Here is a 21,240-nt window from a genome sequence, read left to right on the forward strand (position 1 = left end):
ACTGGCCTAACAGACCAGTCACTTTTCCACTCTTATTTTCTCTGTGAATGAAATGCAACTGAAACACTTCATTTAGAAAGTTAGTCTACATTAAAACAAACCACACAAATAAGTTTACTATCTTTATTTACAGCAATGTTAGATGTACAAAACAATAAAAAATATACATACATTTATTATCTAAGACAGGCGAATAGAGTAATTCTATTTTACAAAACTTTCATTTGATATCGGATCATTTATTCCTTTTGTGTCCTCCTATCACTCTGTATCTCAAATCACATCACTCCAAATGTTCATTTCTCTGAGTGTCTGAAGAGTGAAGAGTTGTCTTTGGTTGCTGGTTCATAATGAAAAGTCTTGATGCGCAGGCATTTTGATAGAGCAATGGTGTTTCATGAAAGCCTAAAAGCCACTACCCACTGTTTTTTGGAAGGTAAAATGTTTTTCAGGATAGTGGCACTCATTCAGTTACCTTGAAACATCCAATACACGGGCTGTCAGGAGATGCGTCAATGCTACACGTGTCAGGAATTTAGTTGCTACAATACATTAACATTTCACCTAAAACTTTTTACATCATATACAAAACATTCATAAGAATAATTGCTTCTGTGGTGTCACTACGTACTTTGTAGTGCTATAACGATCCCAAGAAAAGGTCACATTTGTGCTATATTTGTTTCTTATATTGAGCAGTATTTCTGTCAACAATTCAACTCTACTTGTGAAACAGCAGCCTATGTTATAACTAGATACACACTCTATATAATGCTGACATTCAGTATATATCTCAGTTAGCTACCATACTTGTGTCTTAACACCATGCTATTAGCAACATTCTCATAATGTTGTGATTTGAATATGTGTTCAGCAATATTCAAATAGATGCATATTATTAATGTGAAAATAAAAAAAACTTTCCAAATCTCTCTCAGCTTTACCCAAACACTATAAAGGAACATCATAAAAGAGCAGACTAGCACTTTGGATTGGAATCCTGAGATGGAGACTTGAAAAACAAAAGCAGGTCATTGCAATTCTTGCATTGCTCAATAAAACACATTTCCGAACAAATGGAAGAAACAGGAAGAAACCAAGATGGCCGTCTGAAGAAGCCCATGTGTGTCAGAACCGATCATTCTTTCCCTCTCCAAGGTCCAGTTAAAAGTCCACCTGCTTGACTGGTCTGCTTTCTCTTTAGGATCAGTTCTGTGTATCGTCCACTCTCGTATCTGTCCGTGTGAAAACAGGATCACTACAGAATGCTCTTCAACTGGTCAATGGATAAAATAGACACTGTGGCCAGTATCTAATCTGGGCTCTTCATAAAATATCCACATGGCAGCCGGATGACAGTCGCCCCCATCCTAAGGGCGCAGGAATCTCAGGACTTTGGAACGCAGGAATCGGATGAAGGACTTAGGGAACATTTCTCTTGACTCTTGTGCTGTGTAGTTGAAGAAGTTTTGTGGGTGGGCCAGCACATCAAACAACGCCTTCATGAGTTTCTTGTCCTGACGGGAAAACACATTGTATGAGTGTTAAATATAGGCATTTAATATATGACAAGTAAAGCCAATGTGACCTGTATTTCTACATGTCTCCAAAAGAGGTCACTATATGCATATAATACAGGATGACGTTAAGAGCAAAGCTGGGTAGAATTTCAGTTTGCTAGACAAATTGGTAGAACTTCTGGCACATCTATCATCACTGAGTGTGGTTTTGTGTTGGGCTAAATGATACATTTTGTTTTGTACTATTTGAATACATGCTGATCAAATGTTTTGCTCCATTTCAATAACTTTGTACAATTTAAAACTGGTAGAAAACAGGCATACATAACAGGCATACATAACAGGCATGCCTTAAACAACAGGCTGCACTGGGATAAAATATAGATGCACACAAACAAGTACAAGCGCAGGGCCAAATTTTATAGGAAACATTTTTGTACCGGTATAATATGTCACTTTTCATTTCTTTACATTTCATTGACTTTAATCGTTACAAGTGGGTAAATGTTGGCCGACTCTGGGCCAAAGTCTAAGTAACATTGTTTCATTGCTAGAATACAATATGCAAAAACCATGACAGTTCTTCGAAAAACAACAGACATTTGTGTAGTACAATTATAAACGCTATTATACCTTGAGAATTTCCTGGTGATTCTCTGAAGCGTATAATCTTCCATCTCTGACTATATCTTCTATTAATTCTTGGTAGTCCTCTGAAACAAACAAAGAACATCAACAGCTCCTTAGCGCCACCAATCCATTTGAATGTGTGCAACACATGAAGGAAGAAACATTATACACCACACAAATCGCCACGTTTCCTCTCACCGTCGTAGGTAACATATGGGACCTGGAAGCCTTTCCCACTGTTCCCCTCGTTGGACCTGAACTGTATCCAAAGCCTCTTGGAGCGGGAGGTGAAAGCAATGGGACGCTCATATGTCTGACAAGTCTCGTAAGTTGTCACAGAGTTGGAGAGAGCTGCGAAATCAGGACATGGGCACAAAAGGATCAGCCTACATTATTTGCTTAACGCTAGTAGTCTGTAACTCCAGTACCACACATACAAACACACACACACACACACACAGCTAGGACTCACAGCTTTTCCTCATGACCAGGTAGTCTCCACACTCGTCCTCGATAGGGAGATAGATCTCTGGGACGACGATGAGGATCCTGCGTTTGGGCGGAGGGTTGATGGTCCAGGTGCACTCGATGTTAGCTGGGTAATTCCCTGGGTAGTTGGGGGACTCGATGTAGCCGGTAAAATCTCCCAGCTCTCCTCCACACTGTCGGTCTGTGAAGTGGCAGAACAGCGTCAAATAGTTTATACCTTCTTAGTGCAGCGATGCTAATTATCTAGGACAGAATTCTGCTGCGTGTCCTGCTGCTGTGTTTCATTTGCTGCATGTAATCATATATGCTTGAATACCAAGGGTGGAAGTAACTAATTACATTTACTCACATTGCTGTAATTGAGTAGCTTTTTTGTGTACTTTTTTGAGTATTTGTTACGGTCAGTAATTTTACTTTCACTTAAGTACTACATTTTAAATCACATCCAGTCGGCAAAGAAGAAGAATCAGGCTTTACTTTCTGCACTTTATTTTGTAACTTAAAAAAATTCCAATTAAAAGAATCTAGTTTGAACTCATCCTTTTGGAATTGCATGGAGAACATCACATCTAACTGTTCTCTTTACTAAAAAGTAACTCTGAGTAAAAGTAAAAGCTACTGAGTTACTTTTTACTTTTACTTAAGTACATTTTTACACCACTACCTTTACTTCTACTTAGGTAAAATATCAACAAAGGAACAGCACTTCTACTGGAGTAGGACATTCTAGTTCTCTTTCCACAGCTGTTGAATACCAGCATGCACTCAGAAACATTACTGTGTACAAAACATACATACTTTTGCACTGCATGATGTTGGTGGAGCCGTCAAAGTCGGTGGTGGTGTTTCCAGGGCAGGAGATGCAGTAGTTCTGGCCAAACTCCACCTGATAAGTGCCCATGGGACAGCGGATGCAGCGGTGCGTACTGGTGTTGTAATAATGACCAGGAGAGCACTGGACTGTAGGAGCCAGAGGGAGGGACAGAGAGGAATGAGTACAGAATGAGAGCTGAAATGTACAAACACTGAAACAGCTGCAGAGGGCAGCAGAGTTCAACACCCAACAGAATTTCAAAGCAACCTGTACAACTACATGATGCTGTTGGCAGGGGAAAACCTCATATCTAAAAATGTTTTTAACTTAATGACCATTTTTCATTTTATTCAATGGCTTTTGAAAGGTTTTCATGAACCCAAGGGTTACATAACCTTCTCAACCCCTGTAATCCTTCCATTTAAGTTAAAACATGGACAAAAAAATGAGGTTTTCACCCAACAACAGCAATGAAAAAGATGACTACCTCACCTTTGGTCTCACACTCCTGAAAGGAAACGGCACCGCTGTGCTTGGTGACCAGGTTCCCTCCGCAAGGGAAGCAGGAGGTGCGTCCCACTTCTGACTGGTACGTCCCCAGTGGACAGGGCAGGCAGGGGATGAAGCCGTCATGAGAGGACTGACCTGGGGAACACTGACCTGGGCACACAGACACATTTGGCCTAGTCAGAGCTTCAACTGTTAGAGACACCATGCAATGGAAATCAAGGACAATTCATGACAAGTGGCTTGAAGAAAAAGGAAAACTGAATTATTATGAAGTTTTTGGCCTGTTTTATCTCCCTGGAGTATTTTATGGAGATGAACCGCTTCACAACTTGAATTCATTTTTCACTTCATGAGGTCTTTACCATTTCGCCTGTGGTGACACACCAGTTCTCAGCCAATAAGAGAAAATACACTCCCTTACCATTAAGATAAGAGCATATAGCAAACCCACATGTTAATGGAGTGATGTAATGTCTTTTATCTCTGACTGAACCACCTCTCACATATCTCCTGAGTGACTTACACAAACTGGTTGCCACTGGGAGTCTGCTGATAGCTCTTCTTGTTTAGTCTGTCACTGAAAGAAGCAGGAGATGGGATCTGGGACGCACAGCCGCAAAGTGACTGCGATAACGGCAATGGAGGAGCCCAAAACATGGTGGCTCGTTTTCCTTTCATTCAGGACCGGGAGGGGGCCGAGGACGCCTTTTGAATTCAAATACATCTTGAACATCTAAGCCCAGGCTTCTTTGACTTTACACAAAGCAGAACATCTGCCGGTGAGATCTTTATCGCGGCACCATCGCTAATCCTGTGCGGTTCAAATTCATAACAGGATGAGATTCTAAAAGGCTCGTTTAAAGATTACTTTTATAAAATATCAAACCATCAAGGAGAACCTTTCTTCGATCTCTCATGGATCTCTATTTGTATATCCTTGTTCTGTGATTATGGACGGACCTGTTGACTATCCGCTGGTGAATAGAGGTGACTCACACCCACTGGATGGATACAGATAGGCCATCATAACAACTTATGTTCTTTTTCTAAGATTTGAACTGTAGGTGTGCCCATTTGTTCCCATTTGATGGTGGTGGATATGTGGGAGTGGCTGGGAGACAGCAAACCTTAAATAACGACCTCCTGTAAGTTGTGAGAAGAGGATATTAACAAATTTCACAATGTGGGACCTTGGTACAATCTATCTTACAGCCATGTCTTTATCTGTGTTACATACAGTATACACGATCTATCAAGGCAGGGCTCTCGAAAAACATTTCTACTTTAAACTGTTGGATGGCCTAAATTATGTTTGTGTATTGATTATACTGGCGGAGGCTACCTAAGTGCTTTATTTTAAAATCTAAATACTTATGATGATATTTGGTTGGACTTGTTTGTTTGTTACAATCCATTATTTGCGTGTTTCTGAATACGGTGTGTTCCTGTGACTTATCTACATCTACAATTTCTAATGACACTTGCTGTAGTTTATCAAAGTCTTACCTCCACACTCTGAGATGTTTCGAGCCCCAACCACCTTGGAGCTCCCTCTCCCTTCAGGCCCGGGACAGACCTCACAGGACATCTGCCCCTCCTCATCCTGATATGTTCCTGCTGGACACAGAACGCACCTCCCCTGGTCCCCGTCATAGTACGTCCCGACGCTGCAGCTCACTAACAGAGGGAGGCAGAACGACACCGATTACATTAAGAATTGCCAAAATGATTCATATGAAGTAAGACTCTCACACACAGGTGCATCCCTGGCTACACACACAGCAAAACTGGGCTAAGGACCATGCCTCTGTTTACCCAAAGTCAGTTTTCCTCATCTCTCTGAAGGCTGACAGTTATGTTTTAGGATTGTAGTGGCTTAGAAAAAAATCATGTACACTACATACTTAAATGCATCTATTCTCTTAACAAGAATATTGTGGAATGTGCATCAAACTGAAACTCACTTAAGCAGGCAAGCCAGTGTAATCAAAAATTACATAAACGTAATAGAGGTAAAAAACCTAAACCTAATGTTGTGTCTGCACACATCATTTACATTCATTTTGCAGACAAATCAATTTAAAGTAGTGGCAACCGACAAAAACCGGGACAGGTGCGATAGACAATGTGAAACGCAGACATGAATGAACAACTTCAGCAGTGTGCCCTCTGGCTACACATAATGAAACAGCCCTAACCACACTGCAGATCTACACTATGAATATGGCAGTTCAGTTGCATGACAAGACCAATAAAGCTGAACATTCATCCAGCCCCAAATCTTCAATCACAAAAGTAACCCAGACTTCACCAGCTGCCTCTCAAGTATGTTCAAACAGAGCCGTGTAGGATGGGCTCAAAAGAGACAATTACTCAACTGATAATGTAAAGTGAGAAAAGATGATGGGGCATAAGGCTGCATGATTAATGAAATTAAAATTATAAATGTGATTTGACTTTGTTTAAATGCCTAAACAACACAGGGCTGTGATTTTCCCTTTTAGACTTATTAGATGTTATGTTATTAGTCTGTATTTGAGTTCTGTAAACAGGCTATAGCCTTAACAATTTCCGTTATTATGATACTAGAACATATTTTTATGATTTATCATAGTTGATCACTGAATGCTTTTGGCTCAAGCATCTTATGAATGTTTATCACTAGTTATCCATCAGATGTAGTCAGACAACCTTTAAATGTCAATGAGAGATAACTAGTCATAAACGTCCACATGCTGCTTACTGATGCATTATATAAGCACTCATAAATTATTATAAATATAATACACATACATATAATGAATTATTACAGTCGTCCTGTGAATGTTGATGATTACCACAACCTCTGATAGATAGCTAGTCATAAACATTCACAAGACTCATATTTATAATGTTTCAGGAATGCTTATATAATGCAACAGTAATCATTATGTCTTCTTAAACGTATGGTCATAAGAATTTATGAATGCATTATATTTATAATGCCTCATGAGAGATATGGTAGTCATAGAAAGTGTTACTTCCAATTGCAACATTTATCCCATTAATCAGGGTTTGCATTTTATCCAGTGTTAGGTTGTTGGCCTAACTGCAATGCAACTGATGCAGGCAGCATTGTTAAGATGCCAGGAAAAGATCCAAAAAATATCACAACCATAAACCAGGGAGGACAACTATTTGGTGCTCCTGAAATGGCTTTCTCAAAGGCTACGTACTACTACATTTGTTAAGATTGATATTTAATAGAATTAGTGTAATCATTTTACATGGTTAAAGGTACTTAGAGTGGGGGTACAAACATGTTAAAAATCCAAACTTGGAAAATAGTTACATGCAAAACTAATTTCATAGGGCCGTCATTAATAGGCCCAGAGCCTACACCCCCCATTAAATTCTCAAGTGTATGTTTTTTTATTATATCCTTCTCTATCCCTGGATTCTTATCACTAAACAACGTAGGGCTCGTTACTAAAAAAAGTAAGTTACTAATTTCAAAGTTACTCTTATTACGTTACTTGTCATTTTTTTACACAATAAAATAAAATAAATGGGAATACCTCCACCCAGAGAAAGTAAACTTTTCTCCCATTTCTCATCCAAGCTAGCACAGTGACAGAAGACAACACTGAACTATGAAGAAAATAAAATGGGGGATAGGAGTGTGATGTAGTTTTTGGATGATTCAACTTCAATCTGATATTTATAGGGGTGATAACAAAAGTAAGAACTTTTTTTTTTTATTGGTAATGGTAATATTATTAAAATTTAAATAGTATTTTGTTACACTGTTGGTTACTGAGCTGGTTACCGTAAAGTAATAACTTTACTGTAACAGTACTACTGTAACATTACTAAGCAATGTGCTGCCGCTGCACACTGTCACTACATTAGAGCAGTTAAACTATCTTTTGGCTAGTGGGTTGATGATCACTGAGTGGGTTGATCATGGCATGGACCAGACTGGGGCCCCGAATCACAGCCTGCTTCAGGCCCCCAAAAGGCTGCATGGCCCTGTCCACACAAACACACACTTAAAGAGGAAGGTGCGCACGCTCTCTTTCATGTTAGCATGCACACAAATACAGACACACACATACACACATACGCACATGCACAGAGGCCCAGTGTTAAGCTGTTAAAACGCCTTTCAAAGTCAACCTGATGCAGCTATGCAAAAAATTCAGACAAATAAAGAGCACCAAGCTTCTCCACATCTGCCTTTGTGCCCCACATCAGACAAGTCCTAATACTTCATGAAGCATGGCTGTGCATCAGGGAAGAGCTCTTAATACTATCATAAGCACCCTCACCTCTAGAAAAAGCAGACAGAGGCAAATCAAAGGGAGCATTTGCCTCTTATCTCACAAGACTGCATAGGCTTGATTAAAGGGATGAGCACCATTTTGCTTTGGTTCCTACCATCCAGAGTGATGCCTGTAATTAATTTGGGAATTATTGTGTCTGTCTGATGCCGTTAAGAACTTCAGGACTTGAAAACTGTAGCTGATCTCACAACAGAATAAATCAATTAGACCCTCAGGCTTTTAGTCCAAAATGTGCCTCAGTAGTAGCCTTTAAGATCTGCCTCTCAGTAGAGAACCACTATTTCTAAAAGCTTGACACACAAAAGCTTTAGCGTAGATCCATTATACGTGGCTCAGCAAATTGTTAGATTTTCCTTCAAAGAAAGAAAATGTAATTCTCTCAAGAGCAGTTCATTTTTTGCAGCCTATTGTTTATTCTGAAAGACCATGAGGAGCCATCATTGCATTGTCCTCTAACAGCTTTTATTTGACAGAGGGAAGGAGTGAGAGAAGAGAGAGAGTGAGAGTGAGAGAAAAAAAACCTTGAAGCCTTTCAAATGCAAAGAACCGGTTCTATAGAGTCCTCGAATTGATGGCCCCAAAGAGGTTTAAAAGACCTTTCACCTCTATTCAAGTCCCCAGTCTTTGCCTACTTGATGACATAGGAAAACACTACGGTATCACAGTGGTAAGGAGCTGAACCCAATAAAAGGGGTCAGGTTTCTGAATCCCCCCATTCTGCTTGGCCCAATCGCTTCTTGCGCCCATCAAGCAGAAGCCCAAACAGCTGATGCTAATTGATTCCCATGGTGTGGCTGAAGTCAATTCTCTTTAGCAGTTTAGTGGCTGGGGGTCATGCAAAGTGGCCCTGGTTGGGGGGCTGGGGGGACACAGCACTCAAACTGCCAGCTTGAATCAACAGCACTTCCTAAACATCTCCAATGTTAAAACAAACACGCAAACAAGTTGACTACAACAATCAAGTAGATGGGAACAAGTGGACGAGCTCAATTCACAGCATCTCTGGATCATTGCAATTGCTACGCTTTACAGCAGTTGTTTTACTTTTCACATGATAAAACAAAACATTCACATTCTGATACAGAAACATGCTGAAGTATTCGTGTTTTAATACAGAAATAAGAATCAAGTGAAAAGAAAAATGCCATACTTAATGAAATAATAAACTAAATGAGCCATACCAAGTATTTAAACAGAGATTATGTCCTGGAACAGTATACAAGCTGATGCAGCCTCTAGCAGTAACACATCAGAGACAGAGAGAGAGAAAATGCTTTAAAGAATACACAGAAGAATAAGGGCGAGCACAGCTTTTCTCCCGCTGCGACAGAGGCGATGTTGTTGTGGCGGGATAGCTTTAGTCTGCTCTCCTTCTGAGGCAGTGAGAACAAGCCCCAATGAGGTTTTCAATGGAGTGGGCAAACTGAAAGGACTAAACTGCACTCAGAGCTAAGCCAGAGCGGGAGGTGGGGGAGGAGGGAAAAATATAGCTCCTTTAAAGAGCTGGAGGTTAAGAATGCCTTTCAGCCCCCCTCCCAAATTACATGTCTGCACCCCTGCCATAGCCAATAGACTGCTTAATGTTGACCTGAAAGTGCAGTGGGGGGAATACCGAGTTAAGGAATCAAGATACTTAAGACCTGTGTTATTGAAACATAAAAATAACTAACAGGAGCAGTTTAAGTTTATGCCGTGTCAGCTCAGCACAAGAAATTACTTTCATGTAATTTAGAGGCCAAAAAGAGGACAAAAAAAACATAGCTGTAGGGAGATAAAGCAAATGGTTGGTGCATTAGGTGACATTTTCTTTCAATGTCCCAATAAATACACTTCTTGGAAAACTACAGAGTAGCTTTAGCTTTGGACTGTTTTTGTTCAAAGTTCAAAGACCTAGAATGGATAAACTCTTTCCACCGCTCATCAGCCCTATTCACATTAGCAGGCACATCTACTTTGATTTGATCTGTGTATGGTAGTTCAGAATGAGGAAAACTAATATGCCTAATGAAATACGCTGGTTTACAGGTTTACCGATGATCTAGGGTTTAGGTCTAAATCAGATTAAACATCTTCCATGCTGGTGGTATCGATGTGTTTATCGAACGAAACACAGGCCATTTGATTGTTTAAACATCTCAATAGAGAAAGGCAATATTTTCGTCTCCATTCGCACCGTCTCACTGATATTAAGACAACGTGTAGCAGGCAGTGAACTCACTGTGAGGCCCGAAACTAGGGGCGCACGCTCATCTCAGCCAGAGAAAACACATGCCAGCCTTCAGCTCACTAGCGCTGACAGCGTGCCATTATACCTAATGAACATTTTCTCCATTATGGGTTGTATATAAAACCCGACCGAGAGGCAACAGCTACCACGAGACCTGCCATCGCCCCTCATGTTACACTCTTATCCTAGGGAGATGCTGGAAGACCTCATGGCTTGGAGGGCCAACAACAGTCTCTCTGTTCTTCCCTGCGAGCTCATTACAGCATGTCTGCAAACCAAATATGGCACTCATCTGGCCAACACCTGCTCCAAATCCAATCATTAAACCAACTTGTCTAAATATATCTCACTGGCATGGACTATTTCAATTACTTAAAGACATGACTATGAGACTACCCTGTGTGTAGGAACGAGTCAGAGCCGCTGCTGCCTTATGTTCGGTGGAACAGAAGCGCTTGGAGCTGCGCTCTCGCAATAAGTAGCGCTGCCTGAGAGATGAAAGGTGCCGCCTGGCTGAATGGTGGATGTCCTGACCTTTACCTAGGTTTGTACCAGGGTTTGGGGTCAATTCATAAATCCAATCAATCCAACTCCAATTTAACTGAGGAATTGAAATTGGAATTGGAATTTGAAAAAACTACAGCAAACAGAATTGGAATTTAATTGCAATTCCAGGAAGCTGAATTTAATTCAGTGAAACTCTGTGAAATTCCATGTTTTTTTGTTTTTTCTTACCACATATCTGAGATTACACGTAGTGTTATATATTATCAGTACTGAATGTCATAAAATGTTGAAGGGACCTTTCAGGTGGTATTTGATGCATAACATGTAATCATAATACAAACATTATGATTGAATGTATTTGATTTGTTTAACTGTCTTTTATTTGATTCATAATGTTTGATTTATAATGTTTAGCAAGTCAAGACGACCTCTCTTAAAAGTGGAATTTTGTAGAATTTAATGGAATTCAATTCTGTTTCCCATCATTCCAATTCAATTCGAATTCCAGGAATTGGAATTGAATTGTTTCCTTAGAGCTGGGTGCAATTCCAACTCCAACTCCATCTCCAATTGGAATTTACCATGCACTCTCAATTCAATTCATGAGTGGCCTCAACCTTGGTTTGTACGCAGAGTAACAGGTAAATCCAAAAACCTGCCTACTCACCACACTTCCTGCCCACCAGCACCTGTCCCGCCACACAGTGCCCTGGCAGGTCGACCGGCTGGCCCAGACCCCTGGCCAGCTCGTAGTCGGAGCCGGCGAAGTGGAGGTGGAACTGTTCGCGGTTGATGGACTTCCGTAGCGTCCTGATGGTCTTCCTGAGCCTCTTCTCCGAGCGCCGACGCACACAGTTCAGGTCACAGCTCTCTGCTGAGAGAAGCACTCCATACCGCAACTGTCTCCAGAGCACAATGTCACATCGCATATCGGACATTCACACCTAGATGCACACATGCTTACCTACCCATTCACATGAGCAAACACTACATCAAGGCAGGGAAAGAATAAAGAATAATCTTTTCACCATTCAAAGGGAGAAGAAAAAACACCTCGACCCTGCGTCCCGACCCAGAGCCCACCACCACAGCCGAGTCAAAACAGGAGATACTTTAACAGTTTGGTTTGTTTAGTGACGAACAGACAGCAGGGAAAGAGAGAGGAGAATGTGAAGCATAGGGTGACACCCAAGGGGGCTGACGTCACAGGCAGGCAGGCAGGCAGGCAGCGCAGAGAGACCAACCTGTTACCTCCTCTAGGTTCACATCCAGCTCAAACTCAGCTGTGATAGAGGAGCCGTCCTCCTCGCCGGCTTTCCTGCCGTGGCGGCTGCGCACTCGACGGCCAGATGAGGTGCAGCGAAGGCTCACGTAGCTGAACTGGACGTTTTCAGTGAACGGGAACCTGCTATCTGTGGACATGGGAGACAGCCACCCCGCCACCCAACAGACACACAGACACACACACACACACACACACACAATCGTTAAAAGAAAATCACAGCTGCTAATACAGAAAATAAACAAGTTATGGCACAACAATTGCATGGAAAACAAATCAGACGTCGTAAGCAAAGAAAATCTGTGTAAAAAAATCTGTGTATGCAGTTAATTATATAATATTTTCCCTGTTCTTATCAGTATGTATGTAGACTGGCAAGCTCAAAAGAGGATGATGAGATGGCATTGTGAAAATGTCCTTTATTTGAAGCAATTATGTGCCCTTTCAATGACTGTGAGGGATGTAAAGGACCATGCCGGAACCCTTTGGGGAAACAAAATAATCCCACAATCGGAAATCCACTTGATTGATGGCTAGGTCAAACCCAACTGAAAGGCGTGCTATGGCTAATTACATCTTCCCCTGTCACCGCCAGACAATGTGCAGTGCTGAGACATTCAAAACATTCAAAACCGCTCCACTTTCTCTACAAATTTCTTTCACATTTGGCTCAATGTTTTGTTTAACTTCAAAGCAGCGTTCAGGTCTGGTTCATCTTCTCAAGACTGTTGCATGAGATGTTGGCACTTCCTCGTAAACTCAAATTGTTTTACAACCAGTAAGTGGAAAGAGTTTGTAATTTCACTCCATGTCTATCTGTAATTTCAGGGGTTTTTAAGCTTGTGATATAGGAACCTCTGTACCTGAGTGTGCAGCGTTCAGGCTCTCCTTTAGTCTCTCCTGACTTCGTTTTAAGTTGCACTTTGCAGTACCAGACTTGAAAGTGGCTGTGGTCTTAATACGTGGAACACTTGGCATTTCTGGGCCTACAGGACAGAGGAACAGAAATAGTGTTGTAATCCCTTGGAAAATCTTGCCATTTTGTATCTACTTTTATATCAAATAAAAACAATGAATGCCTGTGTTGTTATCAAGTTGTTACTGTTTTGTGTGTCAGAGCGTTGAGACAGAGATGTAAATCTGTGATGTTGTGTACTTGCCCAAGCAATACAAGCCAGTGTTGTTCTTTTGTGCTTCAGCCAAGCAGGGCAGAGGCATTCCACAGGTCACAGTGTAGGAATCCTCCGTCCCTGAAAACACACACAGGGCCGTGACACAGAGACCAGTGGAGACAAAAGTTAGGGCCACAAAAGCCAAGTCAGAGAGAGCAAACAGGCAGCATGTAGCAACATGAAGCCTCGCTCTGCAGGCTGATGTTACCGACTATTCAAACAACTAGCCGACTAACTGACTAACCAACTCACCGCTGCTGATATGAACTTGGGACTGGCATGTCAGGAAGCAGCGGTCCCCTCCCTCCTGCTTACTACAATTCAAGGTGGGTTTAGAGGGGGGGTTTGCAGGTGGTAAACCCTCAGCCTCTAGATAGAAACCACAACAAACTCCAAGGTAAAGAAGAACACTTGTGATTGCAACAGGGAGGAAAAGGCACACAAAGACGAGGCACAGAAAGAACAAGAAACAAAGTCCAACATCCTAACAGCACCGGCAGCACTGTAGCGTTTTGAATCTTTTTCTCAAGCACAAGAAAACCGAGCGACAGAGAATTAAAGAGAAAAAGAAAACAGAACTAAAAGTATCTCCTGTTTTTGTCCCCCGAGTTTCAGTCCAAAGTGTGGGATGGCGTGTATTATCTCCTCACACACTTTCCAAAGAGATGAAGAGCATGACAGAGCACTCAGCAGAAGTGCAGAGGCACTGGCTTACCAATGCAATCCTTTTTGTTCCAGTGTAGCTTATAGCCCGGATGGCAATGGCATTCAAATCCACCCATGGTGTTCTCACAACCCTGCTCACAACCTCCATTGTTCACACTGCATTCATTTATGTCTGAGAGGAAAGGGAAAAACCATCATTATGTTCTATTTCTCCAGCGTACCAATAAACTATTCACTTTTATAAATTGTGACTTTATGTACAACTTAACACATCTGTAAATTGCACACTTGTGTGTGATGCCAAAGCTGTCTTGTGCAGCTCCCCCCTCCCCACTTATAGTCTCACCTCCGCAATGGGCCAGTCCGTACAGGGTGTAGCCTTTGTTGCACACACACTCAAAACCACCGGGGGAGTTCACACACGTGTGATCACATGTCCTCTCGAAAAAACACTCATCTATATCTGTAATCAAAAAGCAGAGAGATGATGACATGGTAGCGGGGCAGTCAGTTACAATCATTAGGAGGGATTTCCCACCCAAAAACACATTTGTGTCTGATACTGAATCTTCCCACTAAATTCAATTGGACATGTGCGGTGTGTTACATTAGCTGGGGAGGTAATGTACCATTGGTTTCTGATAGTAGTTGTAGTAAGAGAAAAAGCAGCATTTCATTATAAAGCATCTTAATTACTATTGTAGTAGTATTAAGGGAGACATCTCTGCTAACTCTCCAGATTGTGAAGAAAGCAGACAAGTCAGGAGCCATTTGTACCTTGGCAGGATCGCTCATCTGTCAGCAGCTTGAAGCCTTTCCTGCAGTTGCACTCGAAGCTGCCAATGGTGTTCCTGCAGAAGTGATCGCAACCGCCGTTGTGAAGCTCACACTCGTCAATATCTGTGGGAAATAGGTGATATCCTGACAACCCTTTAGCGAGACTTACTACACAAATGCACTAAGCTGAATGGGAGTGCCAAGAGACTGCGCCTCTCTGTGGAGGTTGTCAGTGGACTGGAAGTCTGACCTTTGCATGTTTTTGCGTCTGGCTGCAGCGTGAAGCCGACGGGGCAGCTGCAGCGTACGCCTGTGGATGTGTCCTTACAGGTGCAGTCACACCCCCCATTGTTCACCGCACAGGTCTCTGAAATTACACGACACAACATGAATGCACTCCAGTTATTGACCGACCTCCATGCAGAATGTGCTATACTGTTCCCCATCTGTCATATAAATCCTTAGCAAAATATAACCTTGATTTTCTGAATGCAAAACTCTCAAAATGATGAACATGATGAACAAAAAATGTGACAGCGCAAATATGTATTCCACAGATTGTGCATTTATTTGCTAAACTTCACAGGCGGTTTTGAACATTTGAATGAGTGAAGCACATACAATATATGTAATTTGTAATAATCTTTTTTCCAGAATTTCAAAACACCCGATGGATACAAATGAATGAGGCCCTAAAATATGGCTGCTATAGCGTAAATTTGTGATGGATAATACATTTGTGATAATACATTTGTGATGGATAATGTCTGTAAGCAGACTACACCCATACATTGGTGAAGTGCATGTTAACAACCTGGTTCACCCAACAGACATTATTTATATCACAGGAGAAGTCATGCACTTAGTGAAGCATTACAGATATAATGTTTTAGGTGTGCAGACTGACCCAGCATCGCACAACTGATGGGGCTAAATATAGGAGAAAAGGTTCACACTCTACCCTTCCCAAATGGAAGGAAAACGTGAAATGTACCACACTGTCACAAATGCATATTTTTCCGGGGGGGAATCGGGGGTGAGAAAGTGAGAGTCCATAGCCATTTCACAGTTTGCTCTAAAGACTGAGGAATGCATTGGTTTACTAGGCATTACCACTCCTCTCCCCTTCTGAACGCTCTTGACTGGATCGTGGCAACTCTATACACCGTCAAGTCATTGTAAACATTCATTTCTGCTGGTGAGCTTACTGATTCGGTTTGAGATGGTGCGATGTATAAACATTATGATTAGGAATGGAATTATTACCCATGAGCAGCCTTCTTTTGACCCGTTTGTCAACCTCGGTGAAGGATGTGGAATTGTGGTCCGAGGACTCGGTGGTGGCTTCATCTCGTTCTGCGACAGACACAAAGTGAGATGAGTCATAAACAGGCAATAGGTAAACAAATTCACCAAAGATAATAATTGACTCATGTATTGTGACTTCTCTGTTCACTTAAATTGAACTTTAAGATTCCCTTTTGGCTTGTTTATCTACAGTAGACTATTGGCCGATGGAAACAACTTTACTTTGTTATTGCAAAAAAGTTAAATTACAAGTCATCCCCAAACAAATGATTTAAGCTGAGCACCTCTGGGTGTTTGTGTGTGTCACCTTTCTGTAACCAGAAGCACGTTTTCACTTGAGATATACAGTGTGCAGTGTCTTGGTGTGTGTGTGTGTGGCAGATAACACAGCAGATCAGTAAAATGAATCTGGAGACAACCTCGCAGTGATACGCCTGGACCTCACACACACTGCCGCTAGAGAGAAAGATACTACCCAATATCTGATGACTGATCCTTATCATTCATAAGCATTGTGTGGAAAAAAAGGAGAACTGGCACAGACAAGTTGTTTAGAGAGATATTTCACGTTGGTACCATATTTTCATTTCCCAGCAAGATCGCCTCCGCATTACTACACAAACAAACTCCAACATAAGCTGGCCTTGGAATGTGTATTCACTGCATGTGTTCAGGCTCCATTTTTAGTCTACTTGCAGTTGCAATTACTAATTGCAATTAGGAAAAATTACTTTCTGAAAACGATGACCTAGAACATGAAAAAATCATATCTGTCACCCCCAATTCAATTGATATATGTGTGTTAGGACCACCAGCCAGTTTTGGTAGATGGTTGTTCATGAACCCATACTGGAATATGAGTGCCGGGAACTACAAAAGTGAAATATCACTTTAAGACATGATTGCTACTTCATCCAGAGGTTTAAAATGTGTTCAAAAGGAGGGTTTTAAGAAATAGAAGAGGGCAGAAGTTACAGATATTGTGGTGGATGTAGGGATGTGTACCGCATAGCTGTGGCATCATATTTTAGATGAGATTTTAGATTTTCCCGGTCTGAGCCTACAAGCAGTTGGTTCAGGGCTTACCTACACACGACCTCCTGTCAGGGTGCAGGGTGTACCTGACGTGACACTTGCATATGGGGCCCTGCTCCGTGTCCTCACAGGTGTGCTGGCAGCCCCCGTTGCCATGGTTACAAGTCACTGCAGGCCAACAACAAATAACCTTGGGTCAGATAAACAGCGCGACAGTTGAAGCCGACTGCGTGCGTCTAAACAGGCATAGTGTAAAGTAAGCTTTATGTGGATGTGCACGTACGGATGCAGCCCCTCTGGTTCCGGGCCAGCTCGAACCCCGGGCGGCACTCACAGGCCACGCCCCCCTTGGGTGTCTCTTTGCAGATGTGAGCGCAGCCATGCTCCTTATTCATACAGCTGAGGCCCTCTGGGATAGAGAGAGGTACACAATGAAACTCTCCTACAGTGACTGGCTGGCTTCACACAAAGGCAAATCCAAAAAAGAAAAAAAACAACACAAAGGCACTCATACTGAGAGATTAGCTTGACAGCCTCAAAGACAGTGATTGTTCTCATGCCGAATATATTCAAAATACATGGGCTACTAGTTCCATTATTATTATTATTATATTTAACATTTCTGGTGTAAAAAAGACATTCCACTAGCAGAGCAGGAATTGTTTACAAGTTCATCTTCTGAAAAACTAAAATTTCTCAAACTGTCCTACTACCTACACTCTCACTAATACTTCTAACTGCAAAATGAGACATATGTTGTAACATTTGAATGGAGGGGTCACAGCTGAGTGGATGTGTCCGTAGGATTTAACAGGCTTGCCAGGGGAAAGCCAATGGGGTGGAAAGCACTTGCATCAATTAAATTCAATTTAGTGAAGAAGACAAAACAAAAGCACTTTCTGGCCTGGCAGCTACAAATGCGTAGAGACTTTAGTCTCATCTATGACACAGGCCACAAAGACCCGAGTGTTGCAGTTATTAACTTATTTTGTTCCCTCGGACACAGAGCTCCTTTTCCCACAGCATGCGCCCTTTAGGGCTGGCCTGCTGCAGATAAAGCCTCAGAGAAGGGAGCCAACTTAAAAGCTGTCGTCCCTCATTGTGCTGTCAATCTTTGACTTGCGTGTGAGTATTTGAGAATTTGCTACATAATTCTCTGTGTCCCTTTCACAGCTTAATACGTTTGAGGACACACTTACACACACACACGCACACACACACACACACACACACACACACACACACAATGAACTGAAAAACTCTCATGAATGGGCAAGGTGCTGCTGAAACTTTCACTTCATCTTTACCTTTTTTAAAATAGCCTTTTAAATGCCGTGTCCTCCAACTTTGGGAGTTGCCACAGTTTTTCTTCACTAACTCTACAACACCCGTCCCTGCAGTCAGATTCTATTGTGTTCTACTTTGTGCATCTCTGCACTCTCAGTACAAGCTAAAAGGTACAGGTGTAGGACGCTGGACGCCCATGCTCACTCACCCACAGAGCGGTGGATGCACGTGTGCTGGTTGTCACTGAGGAAGAAGCCTTCCTTGCAGCGGCACTCATAGCTGCCCATGGTGTTGACACAAGTGTGCTGGCAGCCTCCATTGTTGAACTTGCATTCATCCACATCTACAGGGAGATGGATTCATAGCATTCATTAATGGCATTTAAGATAAAATCTGGAAGTTACTTGGTATCTTCAAATAAATTCTTTAAAAAATTGAGCTTTTAAGAAATGTCTTAACTTATAATAATAATAATACGGGTTTCCAGTGTTTATAAACCTTACCAATGTAAACAAACCTCTTTCAAACCAAATTTAAATCACTATGTAAACAAAGCAAGTAGTGGTTTTAAAGTGTTTTAAAGAGGGTCACCATACTGCAAATTGTAGGTTGGCCTTTAATGCAACTGAATTTGTTGCTATTAGGCTACACTGTACAAGTTTACTTAAGTATACAAGACAAGAGCAGTAATATCATCTGAGTTAGCCAGAGAAACTTGTTACAACATAACTGTAAACTCATCAGAGCAGTCTGTCTCCATAAAACGTATTGGCTTTGTAGTTAAAAACTTATCTTACCAAGACAATTATGTCCGTCGTGTGCCAAATTGAATCCATCGTGACAAGTGCAGCGATAATTTCCTGGTATGTTGTTACACTCGTGTACACAGCCACCATTGTACTCCAGGTCGCATTCATCGATGTCTAAGAAATGGAACACAAGTGAACACATATGAATGTTCACCGTTTCATCTCGAACCACCCCTAACTATAAGAAATAACTATAGTGCAATAAAAATAAATATAGTATATCTTTTAAAGAACTATAGTAATGGCTTTAGAAGGATACAAACATCACAGCAAAACTGTAAATCCATATAGGAACATCAATATATAATTAAGTACAATTAAGTGATACCATGGGAAATAAAAAAATATCACCAATAAACACTGAGTAGGCTACCACAGACTTATAAGCCTATCTGGAAATATTATAGTGAGTTTTCGTTAAGGACAGGTTATACACGGCCCTATTAAAAACGCCATTCATTCAATTATGTGCGTAGAAAAAAGTCTGTCACTTTAAGATGGTTGGTCAACAGATGAAATGATGAAACACAGGTATCAACAGAAAGGGGATACATTACCTTCACACTGTTTGCCATCTCCTTTAAAGCCTGCTCTGCACGTGCACTTATATGAGCCTTGGGCATTCTGACAAATAGCATCAATGTGACAGCCATCACTCTCCTCTGCGCATGGATCTGTTGAAATACATATGGGTTTTAGGTAGTAATGATTTCCAGAATACCTGAGCATCATGGTATAATTCACTTATCAGTCAAATTCTCAAATAGCACTTGCTACTATGACATCTACCATATAGGCTACTCATTTTAAGGACAAACTAGAGCAAACAGTAAAAGGTCAGCTACCCTGATGATCACAATAGCCTGTTTTGTTACAGAAGGCAATCTGAAAAGTTCACAGAAAACCAATACCAAAGCAAATACATTCCCTATAATTTGCAAACCGAAGAAAATTTGTTTTACAAAATTATGCGTAGGGGGAAATTAAACTCCCACGACAATAACATTCATCTCCTAATAAAAAAACAAACATTTAGGGTATTTATAAAACTTAAGACAGCACTGGGGAAACAACAACAGCGCACTCCTGAAAGCGTGCGTAAAGAACAGTCTCCACGGCAGGAAAAAACACACACACACACACAGTCCTACCTCGATTCTCTGGAAGCGCTGCGCTTTGGCGACTATTTAACAAGAGCAAAAACAAACAGAAGTCCCTTGCAACCCAAATAGCTCCCATGGTGATATGATCCAAGTTTAGAGGTCTTCTCAAAAGGACGCGTACGCACTGAAGTCGTGAGCGAGTGTCCGCCTCATTTTCATTCTAGCCTGTCAATCTGCTTCACAAGGGGGTTTTGAAAAGAGAAAGGAGTGTGCGCGTTTCTGTGTGTGTGTGTGTGTGTGTGTGTGTGTGTGTGTGTGTGTGTGTGTGTGTGAGTGAGTGAGTGAGAGAGAGAGAGAGAGAGAGCGAGAGCGAGAGAGAGTAGGCGCGCGTGCGTGCGCGTACACGTGGGAGCGAGAGAAAGAGAGAGTGAAGCGCTTTTGAAGCTGCGTCAAGCCAGCCAGAGATAACCAGTGTCACACAGGAAGCGCGGCGCCTTTGGCCTTCTTTGTACTTTGTATCGGGCCTCTAAAAACGTCACAACCACGCTCTTCAACAAGGGTTTTATTTTGAAAGTTCTTCGGAAATGTTATGTTATATTCTGGTGGGCTTGACTTGATTTAGCTATTCTAAAATCACAAACTACAGCCTCTCGTAGTTTAGGATATTAGGTGCCGTTATCATTAACACATCAATGTAGTAAAAAGATACATTCAGGAAATATTTAGGCTATTTTTTCAGTCAATGGTAGGTAAATCATTATTTGTCCGTCCACCGAAGT

General features: G+C 41.6%; 1 protein-coding gene across 2 annotated transcripts; it reads right to left on the reverse strand.

The window, feature by feature from the left end:
• Positions 1-125: 125 nt before the first annotated feature.
• scube2 (signal peptide, CUB domain, EGF-like 2) lies at positions 126-20,632 on the reverse strand. 2 transcript variants are annotated; one of them, XM_071515788.1, is made up of 23 exons: positions 20,510-20,632; positions 19,916-20,032; positions 19,347-19,472; positions 18,758-18,892; positions 17,546-17,671; positions 17,314-17,430; positions 16,186-16,275; positions 15,170-15,286; positions 14,920-15,042; positions 14,489-14,605; positions 14,192-14,314; positions 13,729-13,845; positions 13,465-13,554; positions 13,168-13,290; positions 12,267-12,434; positions 11,690-11,893; positions 5,470-5,640; positions 3,946-4,113; positions 3,438-3,599; positions 2,623-2,820; positions 2,349-2,501; positions 2,154-2,233; positions 126-1,517 (listed from the first exon to the last, which is right to left on the reverse strand). In XM_071515788.1, the coding sequence occupies exons 1-23, from the start codon at positions 20,595-20,597 to the stop codon at positions 1,371-1,373; spliced, it is 3,060 nt and encodes a 1,019-aa protein (XP_071371889.1). In that variant the 5' UTR covers positions 20,598-20,632; the 3' UTR covers positions 126-1,370. The 2 variants fall into 2 exon arrangements, with proteins under 2 accessions (XP_071371889.1, XP_071371888.1); XM_071515787.1 differs by having other exon boundaries at positions 11,690-11,896.
• Positions 20,633-21,240: the final 608 nt, after the last annotated feature.

Source organism: Centroberyx affinis, unplaced genomic scaffold, assembly GCF_046629955.1.
Source record: "Centroberyx affinis isolate AG114_WGS23_722 - 3 ecotype Tasmania unplaced genomic scaffold, CSIRO-AGI_Caff_v1 ptg000369l_1, whole genome shotgun sequence".
Lineage (NCBI taxonomy): Eukaryota > Metazoa > Chordata > Actinopteri > Beryciformes > Berycidae > Centroberyx > Centroberyx affinis.

Excerpts from the sequence above, each read along its gene's own strand:
- scube2 (XM_071515787.1), bottom strand. The coding sequence starts at position 20,597 with ATGGGAGCTATTTGGGTTGCAAGGGACTTCTGTTTGTTTTTGCTCTTG. Across the intron at positions 15,043-15,169 it reads AGACGCAAAAACATGCAAAG|ATATTGACGAGTGTGAGCTT; the intron begins GTCAGACTTCCA and ends TATTTCCCACAG. Across the intron at positions 3,600-3,945 it reads TCAGGAGTGTGAGACCAAAG|TCCAGTGCTCTCCTGGTCAT; the intron begins GTGAGGTAGTCA and ends TGGCTCCTACAG.